The 21,815-nt window shown below is 46.4% G+C and overlaps 1 protein-coding gene across 1 annotated transcript; it reads left to right on the forward strand.

The window, feature by feature from the left end:
* The first annotated feature begins 2 nt into the window (after positions 1-2).
* Positions 3-21,374, forward strand: GATA6 (GATA binding protein 6). Its single transcript, XM_069004602.1, has 7 exons — positions 3-433; positions 1,730-2,649; positions 5,971-6,137; positions 9,514-9,639; positions 10,966-11,053; positions 11,194-11,300; positions 19,769-21,374. Exons 2-7 carry the CDS (start codon positions 1,749-1,751, stop codon positions 19,934-19,936), a joined length of 1,557 nt encoding a protein of 518 aa, XP_068860703.1. The 5' UTR covers positions 3-433; positions 1,730-1,748; the 3' UTR covers positions 19,937-21,374.
* The last annotated feature ends 441 nt before the right edge of the window (positions 21,375-21,815 follow it).

The following is a 21,815-nucleotide window of genomic DNA, read 5'->3' on the forward strand; positions in this document are numbered from 1 at the left end:
AAAGTATTACTGGGAAGGAGGGAAGAGTGTGTGTATTGTTTCTGGGTGAAAAATAAATTTTAAAAAAGGAAGAAAAAAGGCTGGAGTGTCTGGCAGGGCGAACCCTCACTGCTCTTCCCCGCTTCTCGAGCAGAGGTCTGTCGCCCCTTCTCTGCGGGCGCCCCGAGGTGCCCCCCCGCCCGCGGCGGGCCGGCTGGCCCCGGGACTGGCACTCCTGCGGAGCCCCGTGTTTGTTTAGAGTTGGTCGAGCCCAATCAGGGCCGGCTGCCTGCAGTTTTCCGGCAGGGCTGCGAGAGGCGCCTCCTCTCTCCTTTTTATACATGAGCCGCCGGCCGCTGCCGCCGGACTCGCTGCCGCCGCTCGCCCCCGCCGCACTGGATTTACCGCCCGCCGCGGCCCCGCGCCTCGGCCCCATGCGGGGCACCGGCATCAGGTTTGGGCCCTCTCTTTCCTTGCCTCGCCGCGATTTCGCTTGTTCTTCCTCGGTCTTCTGCTGCTGCCTCTCTGCCCTTGGGCGCTCCGAGGGGAGCGCGGCGCGGCGGCGGCCGCCCCTGGCTGGGGGAGCCCGAGGGAGACTGTGTGGGCAAACATCCGATGCCGGTGCCTGGAGCTCTTATCTGCCGGAGCCTTATCTCCCAGTTATCTTGCAGGAGGGAGAGACGTATTTGGTGCCTATCTGCGAGGGGGCTTTGTGTGTGTGTGTGTCCTGTATTCTCATGCCGGTGGTTATCTGGAGAGCCCTGAGGTGGGCTGAGAACGGAGAGCCTCGCCTTTTGCTGTCACTTCTCTGTGTCCCCTTTCGCTTTCTGCCCCTTCTCCCAGGGGCTGAGCACCGGGTTCTCTGTGTCTGTCTGTCCGGCCTTTCTCATGCTGGCAAGCTCCGAACTGACACCGCTCTGCTCGGGACGGGTGTCACCCCCGCAAGGTGTGCTGGGGCTCGGAGCAGGAGCCCAGCCAGGGCTGTCCGCTGGATCCGGCCCCTACGCCAGGCACACCCCGCCCGGCTTCGGTCCGTGTCCCGCCACCGCCGCGCGCACTTCGGGCCCGGCCCGTGCGCATCTCCCGTCTCCCGGGGGCTTTTCCCTCCTCCTCCCTCCGTGACCTTGGGCTGGAAACAGGCAAACAAGCGAGGCGATGCGCGGAAGAGCTAACATCGCTCTCCGGCGAAGTAACCTTAAAGGGATCGCCTTACTAATTGTTTTCTCAGTGGAACCGAGTCAAATGACTCATTCATTGAAATAATCATAACAACGACAGCAGCCAAGGAAGGGCAGAGACAGGGAAAAATGCCCCCTCTGTCCCCACACCCTTACGCCCAGCTTTGTCCCGGCGTGCTTCATGTTCAAATCTGCAGCCCAGGATGCGAAGGGAGAGGGGAGCAGCCCTCCCACGGTGCGGAAAGCGGGGCCGGAGCCGCAGCCCTGGCCCCGCGGGACTGGCGTCTCCCTGGGCCGTCTTGACCTGGGCTGCCTGATCCTATTCCGCTGGGGCGAGGGACAACAGCGCCGAGGCGACATGACTGATTAAGCGCTCAGAGGGGCCAGATAAGCCCTGATGAATCTCATTACGGGAGGGAGACGGGCTGCCCTGTTAGCAAACTTTATTATTATTATTTCTCTCTCCCCCACTTCCCTGCTCTTTTGTGTCCTCCTTCCCCGCCCTGCCCTGCGGATCCCCCCCTCCACTCCTCCTCCTCCTCCCCTCCTCGCCCTTCCCCATCCACACCCAGCGGCTAGAAGGGGACCTGGATGGCCGTGGCTGAAGGCGGCTGGTGCGCGGTGAAGCGGTGCGCTACGGACGCCGGCGATTCCTCTTGCCCCTTCGCGACCAGGGAGCCGCGCCCGTCTCCTCCTTCGCCCTCCTCCTCCGCCAGCTCTCAGGGTGAACGCGGCTCCTCCAAGACTCCTCGGCCGGAGACCGACGACAGCCACCGGCCGGCCCCGCCGCCGCCCCCCGCCGCCGAGGGCAGGTCGCTGCTCGCCCCCTACGTGCACTTCGGGACCCCGCACTCCTCCGGCCGTCCCAGCTGGGAGGACATCCTGCTCTTCGCGGACTTAGACCAAACCAACAAGCTGATCTGGTCCAGCCGCGGCCCCAAGCTGAGCGCCCTCGGCGCCGAGCAGCCCGAGGAGATGTACCAGACCCTCGCCATCTCGGCTGCCCAGGGTCCCACGCCTTACGACGGATCTCCGGGCGGCTTCATGCACTCCACGCCCAGCTCGCCCGTCTACGTGCCCACGACCCGCGTGGGCTCCATGCTGCCCACACTGCCGTACCTGCAGGGCAGCGGGGCGGCCCAGCCCAGCCACCCGGGCGGTGGCCACGCCGTCTGGTCCCAGCCTGCCGCGGAAAGCCCCTCGTACAGCACCGGCGGCGGCTCGCACCCCTCGGGCCGCTTCCCCTATTCCCCAAGCCCGCCGGTGGCCAACGGGGCCTCCCGGGAGCCCGGCGCCTACAGCAACAGCCTGGGCGCCAGGGACCAGTACAGCCCCTTGGCCCGGCCACTCAATGGCTCCTACCCAGGGCCCTACACGTCCTACGTGGGGCCGCAGCTCGCCCCTGCCTGGCCCACGGCACCCTTCGAGAACTCCATGCTGCACTGCCTCCAGGGCCGGGCCGCCCCCATCCCCGTCCGGGCACCCAGCGCAGGTAGGACCCGCGGGCAGGGCAGGACAGGGCAGGGAGGGTCGCCGCATGCGGGGGCTGCCCGCTGCAGGGGCGGCGGGGGTGCCTGGGGGTGGCGGAGGGGCCCCCCGGAGAGGGTTTCGCTGGCGTGGGGCGGCCCCGGTGTCGGTGGCAGGACGGCGGTCCCGGGACTACGGCTGTTCTGGAGTGGAGGTAACTCCCGTCGTTTGTGTTGAGTTAGGGGGGAAATACACCCCCAAAAAGCCGCGTTGTTTGGAGTATGGCAATCGGGGTTACCAACCCAAAGATCCCAAAACGGATTGCCAGGTGTAAACTTAATTTTTAATTTTTCCAAATCAGTACATTCCTGCTTTCCCTAAATGCTATGATCTAGACGCGAAACGGTGACAAATTCACTGCAAATTAATCTTTCTTGTATCGGAGAGGAAAATTGCAGGGGTTCACTTAACCCATTTTGGATTATTTAAACTAGAAAACATTTCGTTTAAAAAGAAGAGCAGCGAAGCAAAACCTCAAATATGAATGAGGAAACCTAAGTTGTAAACTGCTGCTAAAATACAGCACCTCCTGATGGGGTTTTGCTTTCATTTCCGAGGGGTCCCGTCCTTACTTTTTGTTTTAGTTAAGAAAATGCTAGGTGTCATTAAGTCAATTGTCGAAGAGGAGTTTGAGCTGCGATGTTTTAGTCAGAGATAGAAAGATTAACGATTATTGCAATCTCTTCAGCTTTAGAATAAATCTATGTATATATAAATAGAGGTGTATAGAGAGGTGTGTGCGGCTATGTATATATATTTATATATATATTATGAGTATATATATTATGTATATATACATATTTATGTATATATGTGTATGCACACAGATTTGATCATCATTTGCTTTAAACATAAACTACCCACCAGGTGAATATATTTTATAGACACTGTAATTTTCTCTTTCAGTTCAATGTTGCAGAAAATTACCCCATGGATTTTCATCTTTCTGTAGGTCTATACACACAATGCTCCTCCCGTCCCTCTATGACAGCAGGTAGATTTAAGCATTTTAAGCCTCCAGCTTGGTGTTTGATAACATGACAGAGGGAAGAAAATCAGTTGTGGCGGTGATAGGAGACGCTGCATCTTAGGGTAACACGAAAGCTGAGTTTTAAACTCAACTTCCAGAAGTTACAGTGTGAATCTAGGAGATGGAGGGGAAAAAATCTGTTTTGTTTTTTCGTTGTTGCTTTTTTTTTTTTCTTTTTTGGTCGGGAGAGACGTGAGGTTGGAGAATCTCACGGCAGGGAGAGGAGAGGGGTGAGTAAGAAGGAGCAGAGAAGTGAAGCAGCCGAGCGCTGGAGGAGGTTGGGGCAGGAGTGTCAAGGCAGCCGAGGAGGAGCATGGCAGCTTCCCCTGCTCCCGCGGGTCTCTCCCGCCCTTGTGCCTCTGTCCCACCAGTGCTGGGGGCCGGAGGGGTTAGGGACTGACCTTTCGATGAGGGAAAGGACGGATGCCAGGGCAGCCGCATCGTGGTGTAACGCGGGGCGAAGCAGCCCGGAGCTCCTGGGCCAGGCGAGTTTTCTGCTCCTGCGAGGCAAAACGCGGCAGCAAAGCCGAAGCTACGCGTTGTCCCGTTTCAAAATTGTAGGAAAATTGTAGCCGAAATATATTTTTTTACGGCTAAATAGTAGACACTGGGATAAAGCTTTCTTAACGCTACTCGTAGAGATACTAAAACAGTATCTAAAATGAAAACTTTATTTTGTTTTCTTTGGAGATAAATGTATTACTCTCTAAGGGGAAAAAATATTTTAAAATGCCCGAGAAATATTGTCACGGCAGGATTTCTTTCTGCAGGCACGAAGGCAATGCTATAAAATAAATAGCTGAGACAAATAACTGTTTAAGTTCCAGAGTCCTTGACGTCCTAAGCATTTTTCTGGTTACAGTCTTCAGTGGTGCTTTTAGTGCAAAGATTAATAAATCTTAGCGATGTGCTAAGAGTTAGGAGCTGACAACGTAAGTTGAACTGTGCTCTCTGGACTCTGCCGTGTGCCCGTTCCTCTTTAGCGCCTAATAATTCGCAAACGAAGGGAGGAGAGAAATGTATTTGGGTGGGTGCGGGCCAAAAGGCCGTTTCTTTCTCAGCTCAATGCCCGCAGTGTCACCGCAACGCCGCAGCCCAGTCTCCAAAGCTGCTCGACGTTTATGAGTTCTCATTCGCTGTACGGTGAAACGTGGAAGAATAACCCAATGATGAATTTAGGCAGGTAGCAGAGGGAGGAAAAAAAAAAAAACCAATGATGAAGCTCTGAGTCTGAAACATACATTCCCAGGCTGGCCTCGAAAGCTACTGTAAAAATACAAACATCTCCTTTTATTATTTCTGCACGACGTGGCACAGTCTATGTAAAATAAGTATTTATTCCCCTCCCTCCCCGAAATATGGAGAGGTGAATCAGAACAAGAATTCGCATGGGTGAAAGTATTAGCTTTTATAGGTAGGCTCTCTTTTTTCTTTTTCTCTTTTCCTTTTTTTTCCCCCCGTGCGTTTAAACCTTTTTTTTCCCCCTCAATGCTCAGTAACTATGAAAGCAGGAGGCACAATACCGCATATTTTCCCATTTCCTCTGTTTCCTATGAACCAGCTCTAATTTGACCAAATAGTCGAGGCGAAGTTGTTGCTGCCCGTAGCTGCCTTGGCACACCAAAACCCCGAGAGCTGCCTCTAAACTTGAAGCTTTACTAGTTGCGAGGCATTTAAAATGAGAGTTAGGGTAGAAAAATTCTTGCCAAGCTTCGACCCTGGGGAATATTGGGCAAAACGACAGCTCCTTATATCCACCTCCCAGGATAGCTCTGGAAGTGGCTATTCTGACAGCCACCTCACTCCCCCCTCTGCTCCCCTCTAAAGGAAAGCGCACCTCCCTTTCCGCCCTGTGGGCACCAAGGCGGGGGTTTCACCCCTCGAGCGGATCCCAGCCGAATTTCCCGAGGGTCAAATCCCGACGGGAGTGTACGGCGGGCCGGGGGTGAGCCCTCCGGCGGGCCAGTGTCCGGGACGCACCGGCTCTGCTCCGGCTCGGAGAGCAACCGCGGGTCTGGCACATTTAAATAAATAGGGAAAAAAAAGAAAAAGAAGAATCCCGGGATTTTGTAAAAAATCACGGCATGGCCGCCGTCACTGCTGGGGAATTTGCTTTTCCGAGGGCCGGGTGCTCGCTCGCCCGGGACCCGGGTTTCGGCGCGGCGGGGCCGGGGCCGCGCTGCGCGGGGCTACACCGGGCTCTGCGGCCGCCTGCGGCCGTGCCCCACCGCCTCTCCCCTCTGCTCCTGCCCCCAGAGCTGCTGGAGGACCTGTCCGAGAGCCGGGAGTGCGTCAACTGCGGCTCCATCCAGACCCCGCTGTGGAGGAGGGACGGCACCGGCAACTACCTGTGCAACGCCTGCGGGCTCTACACCAAAATGAACGGCCTCAGCCGGCCCCTCATCAAGCCCCAAAAGAGAGTGGTGAGTCGGGAGGGAGGGGAGGAGGCGGGCGAGAGGAGCTGCGCCCCAAGGAACCCCAGTCAGCGCTAGCCGAGGAGAAACTGGGGGCAAGGATGGGGAAGAGCAATCAGTGTATTAGCCTGGTGATCCTCTTGGCTGCAAAACCGAAGTGGGGCTCCTAACCAGGTTTTCAGGCCCAGCTGGGCACAATGAGGGACGACAGGGCTGGCAGCCCTCTGGGAACTGCTAGAGACCCACTTTCAGGCCCTGAGCTGGCAAAATCTCCCTCTGCCCACTCATGAGCTGCACACCAGGCATGGGCCAGCCTGGCTTTTTGAGCTACGAACCCCATCTGTGAAGGGGATTCGGTGGCTTGGAAGAAATTTGTACTGGTGATGTTCGACATTTCCAACAGGAAAAAAAAAAAAGAAAAAGAAATCAAGGTTGGAAAATGTTTGTTCAGAGGGCTAGGAATTTCTCCAGACCTGCTTTGTTTGCTGAGAGCTCGATCCTTGGGAATGTAAGCAAGTTGTGTATATAATTCAAAGAAAACCAATTGTTTAAACAATGATAATAGCCTTTGTTTTGTTTTACTCCTAAGAAATGAACAGCAATTTTTCTAAAAATATACTCCTAAAACTAGGGGGGGAAATAAATAGCACAAACCAGAACCCCTGTTTATAACTCAGGCAGGCACTGAATAGGCAAGGAGAAAACTTAACAAGCGGGAACTGCAAATCTGGGTGGAGGTTAGCAGACAGAAAGAATACGCTCTTCCGTAATGGCTGTTACCAAGCGCGCCATAATAAATCACACCAGTATAATCCAAGCTGATGTTTGGACCCTTGTGTATGGAGACAGTGTATCAAACCCATCAGCCTTTCAAGCCCCTTTCAGTCATGCCAGCTGCTTCGCTCCATGCCTGTTTTCCTGGGCTTAAAACACCTACTGTTCTTTATTTCACAACCGTTTGAGTTTAGTGCCCTTGCAGGAGGGAGGGGAAGCAAGACCCAAACGCGCGATGATCAGAACAGACAGTAAGCGCTTGGGAACCAACCCACCTCTGCTTAAAGACCTTTCTTTAAGCCAAAGAGTTCATTTAACTCTAAGACAGAGGTTTATTACTGCTAGGTGCCTGTTTTTTCTAGCTGGTCATCCAGTAAGTTTCATGACACAAGGTGTTAATCTCATTAGCGGGGACAGACGCAGCAGCGGAGGGGCCAGATCTGCCGATTGTCTCAAGCGTCAGAGCCCGACTGGCTGCGGCGCCCTGGCCCGAGGCAGATTTCAAGTAGCTGACACCCAGTTCTAGCATTTTGGTGTCCTTTTTCTTCTTCTTCTTTTTTTCTTTTTTTTTTTTTTTTTTTTTTTTTTTTTTTTTTTTTTTTTTTTTTTTTTGAGGGAGGGGTGGGGGTGAGAAGACTAAAGCAGAGTCAAACTACAGCCCGATTTCAGTCTGAAACTTCAGCGAAATAGCTCTGAAATAGTTCTGTGTAACAATCCCTACCGACTACCCTGGCCATAACTATAAATCAACCATGACTGTGTGTTCATACAGTTGGAAATATGTAGGTGAGAAGGGAAAATGTTTTGAAAACGCTAAACATGTTTAGATTGCCCCAAAGTTTCTGATAAAATTCCTGCATCAGAAAAGTCATTTTAGCTTCAAAACATGCCAAAACTCCATGTCTGTTTAGATACAGGAATGAGCAAAAGCTATTGAAATAAAATGTATGAAGGTTTAGACCAGTCTGCATAGGAAAGAGAAAAGATTTAACGGAGTGAAACAGCTGACAGCATTTCACTTGTAGAGAAAGAAAATGAAGCATATGTGTTACGACCAGCTTTCTTTTAGTCAGTGTGATCATGTAAAACATCTATTGAGTCGAGGGCACAATTTGAATGCTGTGTGCGTACGTATTTAATAACTAGGCCAGAAATTCTGTTTTTATGAGACTTGGATTTTTAAGATTAAAAACTGTATCTGTGTGCTTCAACCTATATTACACTTGGCTGGGTGATTTGCTTTTTTTTTTCCTGCGCAGTTAATAATAGATTACTGATTCAAGATTACAAAATTTGTATTTAATCTGGAGCCCTTTCTGAGCTGTGGTGTAAAATGACAGCTTACTGCTAAAGACACTCAAACATAATATTTAAGAAACTCAGTTATTACTCTGGAAAATTCTTCATTCTCAAAACTTTTTTATTGGTTTCCCCAGTGGCAGGCAGCCCTGTGGTATCAAAGGTGACCCAGTTACGTCTAACAGCCCAGCAGTAAATGATTCAAGAGGAAGGGCATTGTACCCTTAAGTTAGTAATTTCAGTTATGGGCACTTTATAGTCAGAATAAGATTAATGCAATCCTCTAAAACTGCCTTCCCCGTGTAAACTTGTTCAGCTGCCAGACACAGAGCTAGGCACATATTTTTTTATATTTTTTTGACAATGCGATACTTTGAAAAAGACTAGATTTATGATGTAGCTGGAATTCTTTGCTTGTGATGAACGTAAAAGAGATCACTTGTTACAGGGACTTTTATAACCCATTCACCTTCATTTCACATGTTTATGAGGACTGCCTTCACTTATGATATACAGCCCGCAGCCATAAAGCTCTGGGTTGTACGGTTATTTCTGATACAGAGTTGCTTCATCTTGGCTCCAAACTCCACGGAAGAGTGTCATAAATGGCTTGTTTGCAGTGGGAACCTTGTTGTCACCCACCAGCTTTTCTGCTGGCTGAAGAGAGGCTCTGCTCTGTAAAACACGGTCCCTCATGTTGTTTTTTGTATGAGGATATTAATGGGTGATGATAAAAAAGTCTTTTTATGAAAGTAATGCTCTTGTATGTGTTACTCCTGGGATGCCCAGCAAAGTTTTCCCCAGATGTGGTGCCACCGAGGGCAGGTGATTAAAGTGGCTGATTTTTCCAACGAGTCAGGAGTATCGATGGCAGGATCAGAGCTGTCTCTTCACCCACCATCCAGGAGAGAGGGCATTGAACTGGCTGGAGAGGTGGCACAGGAGTGATGTTCCTTCTCTTCAGCTCAATGGAGCTGTAGTGGAGACATTTCCTAGCTGACCTGCCAGGAAAAGAAGCAGTACCTGGTGGTCTGAACAGACTTCTCTGGGTCAGCAGCTCCCAAATGGGAATTTTGCCTCTGCTGCAACAGCCCAGGGTTGCAAGACTCTCAGTACCTCTTCACACCATCTTTCCACTCTCTGGTATGAGGATAATTCTGTTTTAATTCTGGGGCGTTGCTGGCAGATACTATAACAAAAATCTCCTACCATCCCCGCCATGTGTTAAAGGACTTTTTATGAACCATAAAGACATAAATCATTTGCTCCTGCCCACCTGTTTATGCCTGTGTTTGCCTGTGCCTGCCTCCAGCCCTCATCGCGGCGGATGGGCTTGTCCTGTGCCAACTGCCACACTACGACCACCACCCTGTGGCGCAGGAACGCCGAGGGGGAGCCCGTCTGCAATGCCTGTGGCCTCTACATGAAGCTCCATGGGGTAAGTGGCTGCTTTGCCAAGGGACATCCCCTGCCAGCTCTGATGCTGCTTTTGGGAAGGGGTGGTCCTCAAAAAAAAGACGAATGAAATGCATAAAACAACAGAAAAATGTGTGATGTTAGAAAATGGCTGTACCATTTTAGCTTATGCTTTTGACAGGTTATGTGTTTGCCATGGTCACTCTCTCAACAGATTTGTATAAAGAAACCACTTCTGGATGAGCAGCAGAGGTAGTTTTGCCACTGGGATTTAAACCAGCTCTTCAGTGGGGGAAAAAAATCCCTAGACCTTTAATGAGATAGTTTTTCATGGACAGACATGGCTATGCCAGCAAAACTTCAAGTGTAATTCAAGCCATAGCTGTGCCAGCAAAACTTTAAATGCTATTTCAGCCTTTGTCAGGCAGTAATAGAGTAAGAAAAAAACTCTGTCCTGAATGTGATTGAACATGTTTTGGGTGAGACCCTTGTGGACTGCGTTACAGTCAAGCATAAGTGTTTGAAGAGCAAGGGCATTAGGAACGATTGGGAAGTGGTCTAGGCTTCAATAAAATGTAAATTATGTCACAGGTTTAAATATTATAATGCTAGAAAACACATGAATTGTCTTTCCCCAAACTGGTGTTATCATGAAGTTAAAATATATTTTAAGCCAATGTTTTTGTGTAGTGATTTTCATTGTGATGAACACAAAGATGATTTTTGAGCACATTTAAATATAATTTTATTCTTATAAATATAAATTTAGATACCATAAAGCTGTATTATGGGCAGAACTGCTTATAGGAACAAATACTAAGTCAATTCTTCTATTCTAAAGCTTCTGTCCTAAGACACTTACTCATGATGATCTGGTTTGCATAGCTGGTCCGCAGGATGAATAGGATTTTATTTTCTCATATACATTCTCTCTTTCCAGAATCAGGCACTGGAGATAATTCCTAACTGACTGGAATAAGGAATCAAGGAGCAGATATACCCCATCCAATTTAATTTCTTATGACTTATTGCCAAATGATGCTGGTTTTCCGTAATTCTATGCTGTTTTCCTGTGGATTGACAGAGGGCTTGAAAAAACTGTCAAGTTTTCATCAAGAAAAAGAAATTTTCCTAATTTCATAATTCAGCTAAAACTCCCCTTCAATCAAGCTACTGTTTTGCCCAAATAAAATGTAAACATTTTTAGAATTAGTACTGTGACACAGAAAAAATTGACTTGCTATACAGACATCTTTAACATCACATCTGATCTTGTAGTGTATTTTGATTTTTGGTATTAGAGTACATATGCAACTCTGTGATTGGTGTGGAAATTTAATTTTTTCAGGTTCCTCGGCCTCTTGCTATGAAAAAAGAAGGAATTCAGACGAGGAAGCGAAAACCTAAGAATATAAATAAATCAAAGGCATGCTCTGGTAAATATAAAATACAAGAAAGTGTAGCTTCAATAGTTTGTAGTTGTTTTGTTTTTTTGTTGTTGCTGTTCTTTTTTTGTTTTTTCCTTCTTCTCTGACTGGAAAATATTTCTTTTTAATGCCAGTTCCCAATTTTTCAGGTAACAGTACTACTGCAGTTCCCATGACTCCGACATCCACATCTTCTACTAACTCAGATGACTGTAGCAAAACTGCTTCTCCCAGTGCACAGACTGCAGCCTCTGGGGTAAGTGTCCGTATCTGCAAGCAGGCTGATCACTGGGCAATGTTATCACAGCTTTTATCTTATCTAGCAGAACAATAATCTAAACAAACTTTCAGTTTTGTTAGCTGATACTAGAACAAGATTTTCGGAAGATATTACATTTGGCTATAAACAGAACGACAAGCTGAAGTACTTTGCAAACCTTCTTGATTAAGATCTATATAATTTTTATGATTGTTACCCATATCTTAACCCCAGATGTTTTGTTTTTGAATATTCAGGTTCTTTCATTTCAAAGGTTTTCTTTTGGACAGAGGACAATAAAACATGCCCAACTGATCCTTTCAAGAAACAGTTGTGCATGTACCTCTTTTTTTTTGGTAAATGATCTGATAAGATTTATAATTCAAGGCACTGCTGGTTTATATGTGTGTATATATGTATATATATATATCTATATACATTTTTGTGCAACTGGTAAAACCCAGCAAAATGTTATCCTACTGTACGAAGTAAATCATAAAGGCTTTTGTTTTAAACTAAAATGTGCAATTAAACCCTGATCCAAACCCAACTGAAACCAGGCTGGAGCATCCTGCTGATCGCAGTGTACAGAGGGTTCAGCCCTTGCTCGCAGAAGGTTCTTCAGGGGCCAGATGCTCAGCATCTGGCAGCACCAAGCTCCAGAGGAGCACCCGAGGAGTGCTGTTCATCCCCTGCTTTAGTTTTGATCCTTATTTTACATCATGTACTCCAACCATCTCAAACTTCCTTTCTTCACTCAGTTAGCATGTGTGATAAATACTATTGCTAAAGTTGCGAAGCTTAATGTAGATTAATTTCTAATGCCTTGGCTGTACCTATCCATATCCACACTCACTTCTCAGCCTTCTGTATCCCTTAATCTGCCACATAATTTCTTTGAGAAGATTTCCTAATGTGGCTTTCTTTAGTCCTTTATTAATGAAAAGAAGACATTGTTTATAATAGCTATTTTTCAGTATGTCTTGGTATTCCCAGCATCCAAATTCCTTTCAGTAGTTTAATTTCTGATGTACAAAGTTTCATTGTACAAGGGGAGGAAAAACCCATTTTTTAGCAAATGTGATTGTTTGTGGACTGACAGGGCCACCCAATTTCAGAGGCATGGGGTTTTGGGTTTGGGTCCTGTGAGACTAAGATATTAGTAAAAAGGCTTGTCTTTGACATGACAAAACCCTGTCAATCCAGTAAAATAAACAGATCACATCAAAAGAAAGAGAAACCCTAACTGAAAAGTGAACTCTTGCAGTTACAGAATTGGGTTTCAGACTCCCCCAGTGAACTGCTATGCACTGTTTTAGGCTCTCCCTTAATATTTGCAACAGAAAAAACATAGCCAGCTTTTCCTTACATTTTCCTTGCCTTACCTGAAGCAGTACTAGTGATCCTGAGCAGTGTGGTGAGCTATATGCAATGGATAGAAACGGAAGCACAATCCCAGCTGAGACTGAGGCTGCACAGCCGTGTGCTGCTTGGGGAAGAAGAGGCCATATAGATGAGATCTCATTTCCACTATGCTGCTGCCTTCTTGGATGGCTAAAACCTGACTTCCTTTCTGTAGTATTTCTCCCTAGAAGGGCACATCAAACATGTTATTAATAATCTTTATATTATAATTTTAGTAGTACCATTTTTAATATGATTTTGCCAGATGGAGTTGTGTGCGTACCAGAGGAGAGTGGTGTAGGGGCATGGATTGTGGGGTAAAAGACTCCTTGAGAGCTGTTAGCAAGTAAGAGCAACTCCCAGGAGGGACCCTGAGGCTGCTCTTAGTTACATGATGGCATCTCCAGTGCCAGGACTTCAGTTCTCCCTGATTTTTCCATAGTAGATCAGACTGGGAGAGGGCACCTGCACAACAGCTGAGAAAATCTGTCCCCTTATATCAAGCAGGCAGCATGGTAACATCTGCACAGCCTTTTCCATGATTTGATCAGATGTGCCTCGCATATGCAAAGCACTTGCAAATACCCCCTTGTGAAAAATTTCAATGAAAGGGAAGTGATGGAGAGAGGCTGTGACATGCGCTGAAGAGAGGAAGTTGCAGCAGCAACCAGACATGTGGGCATCCCTTTGACTCCATCCCAAATTATGTGAAGGGCTTACTGATCTCCCATCCCCGTGGCCCAGTCCTAGATGCATGTAAATGAAAAGAGGATTTGCAGGGGAGCAGTTGTCAGGACATGCCATGGGCATGGTCTCATCCTTCACTCAGGCTCCTGTCTTTGCCCAAGCATCTGTAATTCAAAGGCATGGGGACTCGAGAGACTGCAGGTTTAAAGTAGAAAGTGGTGGTTCTTAAGACTGGCTCCCCTTGTCCCAGACATCATTTGGGAACATGATCACTAGCAGCAAAGGATGCAAAATAATTTCTAAAGGGTCTAAATCCTGTAGAAGGGATTGAGCACTCATAAAGCCCATTTAGGTTGTGGTGAGTGAAGGGATGTCAGCATTTCAGAGCAAGACAGCCTGTAACCTGATCACATGCTGAAGCAAAGATACTCTACTAGACTTCTGTTTTCCTTGATTTTTATTTCTTTTTCCTTTTGAGTTGATCCATTGATAGATCAAAGGTTTGTAATTATTTCTAAAATAGTCAATGGCTTTGCGCAAGGAGAATAAACTTCTCCAGCTCATGTCAGGAGTTAAAAAACCAAACCCTCAGGTGGATGAATCCTGGCTCTGTAATCTTTGGTCACTTAAAAAGACTGGTGTTGATTCCTGACAGTGGTGCTGGTGATGTTGCCAAAACACAGGCACCTGCTTGAGAAGTGAACTTGGCTTGTTCGCCATGTGTTGCACAACGGGCACGGCAACTTGTTTTTGTTTTGCTCTGTTTTTGCTTCTTTAGCCTTTATTCTGTGAAGAGGGGGAAAATGCCAAATTGACACTAGGCAGAGAAATCTGATGACGTTTTAGAAACTGTTGTGTGAAATTCACAGCAATGTTGTTGCTAAATGAAACAGAGAAAATGAATTCCTCTACTGGTACAAAAGCAATTTATTATGCCTTTTGTGGGAGGCTGCCAAAAAAGTTTACAGTTATGTAGAAATCTAATGGAAATGAAATTCAGCAGAATTCATTTGTGTCAGTAACATTCACTTTTTGCCCTACCTTTCTTTATCTCTTTTAATGTAAAATAAAGAAGGAAGGGCAGAAAAAGAGGAGGGCGGCTATTACTCTTGGCAATGTCTTTGAGACTATCCATTTCATGAAGGGAACCTTATATGATGCCAATTCTGAGACAAATTAGCAAGAACCTTAAATGTTGATTTTATGTTCTAGCTGAAGTTTAAACATTTAAGAGAGACGATTAATGAATTGCTGTGGGGGCAAAGTTGATTTCAAACATCCCAAAATGTAGAAGTGTTCGGATCGGAGATATTTCGTTGTCCCATTGTAAAGGGGCTATTTGCCAAATTCACATCTGGATCTAGGATTCAGGCCTATTTCTGTTTTCCTAAGCAGTATAAGTACTGGGTGTCCTGTCTTACTAATATGGAAACGGTCCAGCTGCATGATATATGAAGTTGCCTTACGTCCCCATAAAAAGAAGATTTGAAGGTTTCAGACAGCCTGCATCTGCATCTATACCTGCTCTCCCTTTGATGCTGCTGAAACTGTACAGGGAAAAGCTCCACCAAATAAATTGCTAAATGAAGGGCACGGTCTGCAGTGCAAACCCATCCGTTTTCATGCAGGGGCTCCAACAAATGTGATAACCAGAAGGACTTTATTCCCTTATTAGGATAAAAGGCAGTATGAAACCTGCTGTAAAATCTGCTTTTTATGGCAGGACATGAAGGCTCCTTGAGCCACAGCTGATGTCAGGAAAGGCTCAGCAGCACTAGGGGAACTCTTCTTTCAGGAGACTCTCCAATCTCCTTTGCCTTCAGTTTGGAACTTTCTCAGAAGGACCATAATTACACACCACAGAAAAACTTAGGAGGTAAAACTAGCGCTTACTTCCCTTGGAGTTTTACCTTGAGAAGTGGTTCAGGACTGGCTCTTCAGTTTTGTAGGGTGGGAAATGAGAGAGCTGACTGAGGTGGCCTTGGCATGTGGTGAGCTCACAGGAAAATGCAGTTTTAGCTGTCTCCAAAACGCTGGACAGATGGGGCTGGATTAGCTGAATGGCTTCTCCTGCATTTGCTTTCATGGTTTTTTTTCTGTCAGAAGAAGATTTGTGAGCTGGTTAGAGGTGGTGTTGTTTGCTCCTGTTTAGGCAGTAAATTGGTAGGATATTCATGCTGGCTACCAGGAAATCAGCCTCCATAGAGTATGTCCCAGAGTCTGGACAAACCGGAGATTTGATCTCTTAAAACAATATCCTGATCTCCTGGATATTGAGAAGTTAAATGTCCAGGGGTCTTTCATATTATCTGATCATAAGATTCCAGCTGGTATGGAATAATTTTGTAGGTGTTGGGACAGAGTTTCCATGAGAAAAGCTCACCAGCATGGTTGGTAGGACTTTCACCTGGAAAACGGGAACACGGTGCCTCACTCCTGGTATGAGTAAATATTTATCTAAACCAGGTGGAATAAGATCAACAGGAGGCATGAGGAACGTGGCAACCTAAAATACCAAATAGCGTGGCAGACAGGGCAGTATGCTGAGAGATCTGATACTCTAGACTCTAGTTTAAATCTTTCTTGGCCTCCTACCTCTTCTGTGTCAGTCCTCACTCCTGGACAAAATGGGACGCTACTTCCTTCTCCCTGCTCAGTTTCATATACTGTGTTTTTTTCTTTGAGTCATTTTCTTTGCTCTGTGTACATGTATCCATTAAGTGAGCTTTTCATTTTTATATTAAACAGAAGGAAGCAATCCAGCTTTTTTGTTTCACTGGGGAAAAGCAAGGAAAAAGTATTTTTGCTTCTATCCCAAAATTCTATATGCATATGGACACATACCTTTTGCTTGGTTTTGTTTCACTGCCAAAGAAATAAAGCCAGTTATTCATACAGCCCTTGACAGCAGTGGGTCATCAGTTTTCCAAGCCATGCTGGAAGTTGCCTCCCTTAGGAAATTAATGAAGTATTAACCACAGATTTATGTTGCTATAATACAAAGGAGAGATTAGAAGATATGTAAACTTACACGTCTGCAGTATAAACAAAGGGATCAATTGGACTAGCAAGAAATGACAACTTTGTGTACTAAGAGGGTCGTTACATCAGTAAAAAAAGCTGTCATTTTGTAGTGCCAAGACTTGCTCTTCGGATTCCAGGGAGTGACAGTATTGGGAAAACGTGCTCTTTGTGGACATGGGAGTTATTGCAGGGAGGCTGAGGCTGGAAAAATTAAGGACTGCACCAGTTTGCCACAACACTCCATATGTGAAAGAAGTGTTTGCAAGTGTATTTTAACTGACTGTGGGTATCATTTAAGTGTTGCGAAAGTAAACTAGGCTAACTGAGGAGGAAGAGAGTCTCAGCTGAGACTCAGATTATTGCAGACTTCAGTGTAATGTCCAAAATTCATGGAGCAGTTTAAACGTGTTAAGTGGATAGAGCAAAGGTCTATCTGATAGACCAAAGGTCTAGATCAAGGCCCTTCCAGCTGTCCTTGCCCAGAACATTTCCCTCTTGGCTGTGGAGATGTGGGGGAAGGCCAGAGGGGAAAGTGTCCATCCCCTGTCCCTGCTCTCTGTGGTGGGCAGACGGTGCAGGAAAGAGTGGGTGGAAGAAAGCAGGCGTCTTTCAGCCAGAGCTGCTGCTGCTGTTCCCTGAGTACTGGCCAGCACAGCCTGAGCAGCCTGGTTTTGATCTGGAGCAAGCTTTAGTGGGGGTAAAATCACCTCTAAGGTGCTGACAGCAGGTTTGGGTACGAGCTAGTTGTCTCTGTGGCTCTGGCAGAGATCCTCGTCTATGGATGGTGGGTCGGTCCTCTACAGAAAGGCCACCTCTATACATACAACCTGCCTGGGGGCTGACTCATGACCAGCTCCTCCTGGTTTGGGTAAAAAGAAGAACCTTTGCAGATACAAACACAACCTCCCTGTTTGTTTGGGAGGCAGGCTCTTCCCAGTGGGCTTCATTCATTTTTTCCTCTGCAAGCTGACCTTCAGCTGATTATCTATGCTATTATCAGATGTCACCAATAAAAATAAAGGCATTACCTTTTTATTGATAAAGCCAGTAGTTGTGAATTAGACCTCATTGACTTAATCAGCATTGTTCAGCTTATTTATTTCAGCTGAAAACAGTCCTCTAATAACTAAGTGCGACTTCTGTCATCTTTCATCCCTTAAAGCTGGAAAAGTAAGTGCAAAGGTAGGGAGGCTCAGGAACAGAACTGTGATTCCGTCACGTCCTTTTCATGAGCTAAAGTTTGTTTTCCATGTCTCACTCTGGGAGCTGCCCAAGCTGCCTGGATTTGTCATGACATTACCGGGGTGGGGTTTCCAGGCCCGGCAGTCCTGCCCAGGTCCTGCCCGTCCTGGCTCAACAGAGCCAGAATCCGGCCTTGGACAGGCAGGGATGGGCAGTCTTCAAACAGGACATGCCTCCCTGTCCTCCCTTCTGGGGTGCCCAAGGGAGGGGTACCTGATAAACCCATGTGGAAACTGTGGGTCCTTGCACCCCACCTCTGTGTAGGGCTGAATCAGGAAAACGTGAATTACACTTTCCAAGCCTGGAAAAAACAGGCAGTGATAAGATATTTGCCTACCAGAGCAGCAGTGGCAAATATGGGTAAATGGGAACCTTTGAAAGCAGCTCCTGGTATTTTTAGCTCAGGTTGAGCAAACACTGCTCCACACTAATTTAAACCCTTCTTCCACTGTGGGGAGGCTGAAGCTGTTAAAAACTATGTCTTTTGTGCTAACAGAATCTGTTTGAGGTATCAGAAATTAAAAGAAGGCTTTGAAAAGCTAGGCTGATGCAAGAGCAAAACTGTACACAAAGCTTAGCATGGAACCTGTCTCACTGAATTCTCCATGCACAGTCACAGGGAAAGAGGATACAGAGATTCGTGGTTACTGATTGGCAACTGTATGTTCAAGGGAGTGATAAAACTTATTTCTTAGGATTAGAGCAGTTTCAGCTGGTTTTGGGGGACAGATAGGTTTTTTCCTTCCTTCTCTGCATTTCTGGGTAGTGACTAATGGGGTGGGATCAGGGCTGATGACTGGGTGGAAGAATAGCGGTGGTCAACCGTTTTAATAAAAGGTTAAGAAAATATTGGAGCCCAGGTTATTTCAGACATAAATGACTGCTAGCAGTGAGTGTCTCTTTCAGAAGGTGAGGTTTTCCCTGGGTTAAGCACAGCAACAAGAGCCCTGCACCACACCATTTGGAAATTACCTTTGAATAAATGAAGCCTTGCTTTTCCGATGTCAGGACTGCTAGCCTGGCACAGCTCCAGGAGAGCCAAGAGCACTACTCTTGTAAAATGATTAAATATGTATACTTTGTACTTAAACAGCAGGCAGGAAGCTTCTGCACTCACAGTTTAGGATAGCCTTTTTCTCTCTCTTTTTTTTTTTTTTTTTTTTTTTTCTTTAAGGAATTTCATCCAAAGACTATCCATTAACAAGTAAATTAAGGTTTTAAAGTTGACGTATCCAAGAGTTAATTTTGCATGAAGTCAGCTCTTAAACATTTCCTTTATCAGGTGAAAATGTTGCCCCTTCTCTGTCTGGCACTGCAAATTTTTCCTCTTTAGCAGATCTGCTCAGCCTCATGGAAAAAATGATTGTTCCTTTGTCTTTGTAACTCTCCATTTCTCTGGTAAAACAAATGGACTGGTTCCAGTGCGGTTCAGAGGTTCATCTTTGTGCCTACCAGAGCTCCCCTGCATGTTGTCTTCTGCAGGCGGCAGAACAAAAACGCTCCTGCTTCAAAGGCATAGTGTTTCTCCACTGGATATTAAAAGCACATCTCCTTTAGTGGCCAGTTTTACAGGGATAAACTGGTTGTGGCTGGCATTTTGAAGAGTCGGGAATGATTTTAAGCATTTCAAGGGCTGAAGAGCCCAAAGAAAGCTGCTTTCCAAAAGATGCTCTGTATCTGCTCCTGGAGAATTGGAATGTGTTGGGCTTCTCCCATGGGGAAGAAAAACTAGACCTGCCACCACTCCCAGATCACATTTTTCGTGTTGGCACTGGTGTCCCTTCAGTAGGGGGCAGTGGGACACATGCACATTTCGTTCTTCATCATGATCTGATTTCCAAGTCTTGCTGCACATCACATGGTTTCTTTTCCAGCTCTCCAAACACAGATATTACTCCCATCAGCAGGGCTGGGCGACTGGGCTCATGCTGAGACATTTTTTTGTTTCAGGATTTCAAGGCACAGAGGCAAGCAGAGGGCAAACCCTGTTTTTGAACAGAAATCCTGGGATGATGGCTGTTCTTCAGGCCCGCTGTGCTCTCACTCACTCCCCAGTGTGTGCAAAGCTCACCTCAATGAATCTCTCTTTGCTCTCCCCCTCCCTCCAGGCGAGCTCGTCAGTGATGTCTGGCCCAGGAGAGAGCACCAGTCCCGAAAGCAGCAACCTTAAGTATTCAGGTCAAGACGGGCTGTACACAGGAGTCAGCCTGACCTCCACGGCTGAAGTGACAGCATCTGTGAGACAGGATCCCTGGTGTGCCCTGGCTCTGGCATGACCTGGTGTGAGGGAAGCTGGATCCTGGCAGCCCCCAGACGTCTGCGCACAGTTTCCTCTGTGGAGCGGTTGCAGCGGCAGCGAGAGTGCTGGCAAAGACCATTCCCCTGAAACAGTTTTTGAGCCTTGGTGGCAGAGGTGGTTTTCTCCTTCCGAAAGAGGCTTTGCCGAAGCATCCAGTTCCTCATCTATGCAAGAAAAATGTAGGGAAAGCAAATGACCACCGGGGATAACTAATGAAGCCTTACACTCTCAAATAATGCATTCAAAAACAAAAACAAAAAAAAAGGAAAAGAGAAAAAAAAAAAAAAAAAAGGAGCGATAAACCCACACCTATTGACAGATTCCAGAAATCCAGAAATACATTCTTGACTTACCCAGCAGTGCTGCCTTTCTGACTGTATAGTTGTTTTCACTCTCTCATCGCCTTTTCCCCTAAGAATTTGGTGGACGTTGTCAGTGTTGGGGAGGGAGTAGCAAAGACTTTAATACCAGAGATAGTGAGATACTTCTTAATGAGTGTCAGAAGTGCTTACAGCTTGAGTTGACACAGACTTCTCACACCGAACATTTGATGTCTTCGCCCTGTCAGACCTCTCCTGTGGCCTCCATCTTCAGTGTGCCTTGCTCTGCTCTTCAGAGCCCAGCTAAGTCCCTGGAAGAAATCACAACATTTGGTACAAGTCCCACAAGGTCCAGCTGGTTAAGGAGATTTTGGGATTGTTTTTTTTTGGTTTTAAATATTTACTCACTTTTCAAGACTGCGATATAACTTTTAAAGTACACTGTGACTGAGATTTATGAAAGTCCATGTTTCCTGGCTGAACTGTATAGAGTCAGTCGAAATTTGTAAACAGGGTAGCAATCAGATATTTTTCTTCCATATATACAATAATTTTTTTAAAGAAGTGCAATTTGCGTTGCAGCAATCAGTGTTAAATCATTTGCATAAGATTTAACAACGGTTTTTATACGAATGAATGAATGTAAACATTTTAACTTAATGGTACGTAAATAATTTAAAAGAAAAACTTAACTAGGCATCCTTAGGCTTTTTAGCGCAACAAAAATGCATCCACTTTCTGTATTTCCAGTTGTTAAAGCAAGAGTTTCAAAGAACAAGCCTTCTCTCAGGAAAATTGCCCTAGCCATTTGCTCCGAAGTGTTGTACAAAATGCAAATGCATCCCCAAGGGGTTTTTTGCCATTGAATAAGTGTGTGGTGGAAAGAAACAAACTGCAATGAAACTTTACTACCTAACTGATACATATGTAAATACTGCAGAAGATATCTAGGCATCTTGAAAATGTAGGATGCAATCTGTATAGTGTGACTGATGCATAGTTAGGTTGGTTTCCATTGGTTTTTAAGTGGGATGTCATTTGGAAAGTTGTTTCATCAGAGCTTTACAAATAAAAGGGTATCATTTTGGGATTTTTTTTTCTGTACAGTGTGCCTTTTCCTTTGTCTCCAACACAATTGTTAAGCTACATTAAAAGGTATGGAAATGTACCTGGTACAGGTGGCATGTCTGATGGCTGCAAGGAAGGTCTCCAGCTGAAGTGCCTGCTCTGCCTGCCTAAGTCTGCATTGTGTGGTTTTTCTGCAGCTCCCTTCACTACACCTTCTGATGATACGTAAAACTAGGGCTTCCACCTACCAACAGAGGCTCCTTGTGGGCACACATGTGGTTTTTGTGATGAAGGTCTGGGGAACTGAGCCCATGGCCTGTGAGGACTATCATTGTTTTGCTTGCCCTTCACACCATAGCTAAAGGGTGTCACCTAGGTTCCCTGAGTGGGCAAATATCAGAATGTCACCCACTCCAGACATAACTGCTGGGTGGCAGAGCCTTTGAGTGCCAGCTGGCATCCTCCTGT

Source organism: Aphelocoma coerulescens, chromosome 2 (assembly GCF_041296385.1).
Source record: "Aphelocoma coerulescens isolate FSJ_1873_10779 chromosome 2, UR_Acoe_1.0, whole genome shotgun sequence".
Classification (NCBI taxonomy): Eukaryota; Metazoa; Chordata; class Aves; order Passeriformes; family Corvidae; genus Aphelocoma; species Aphelocoma coerulescens.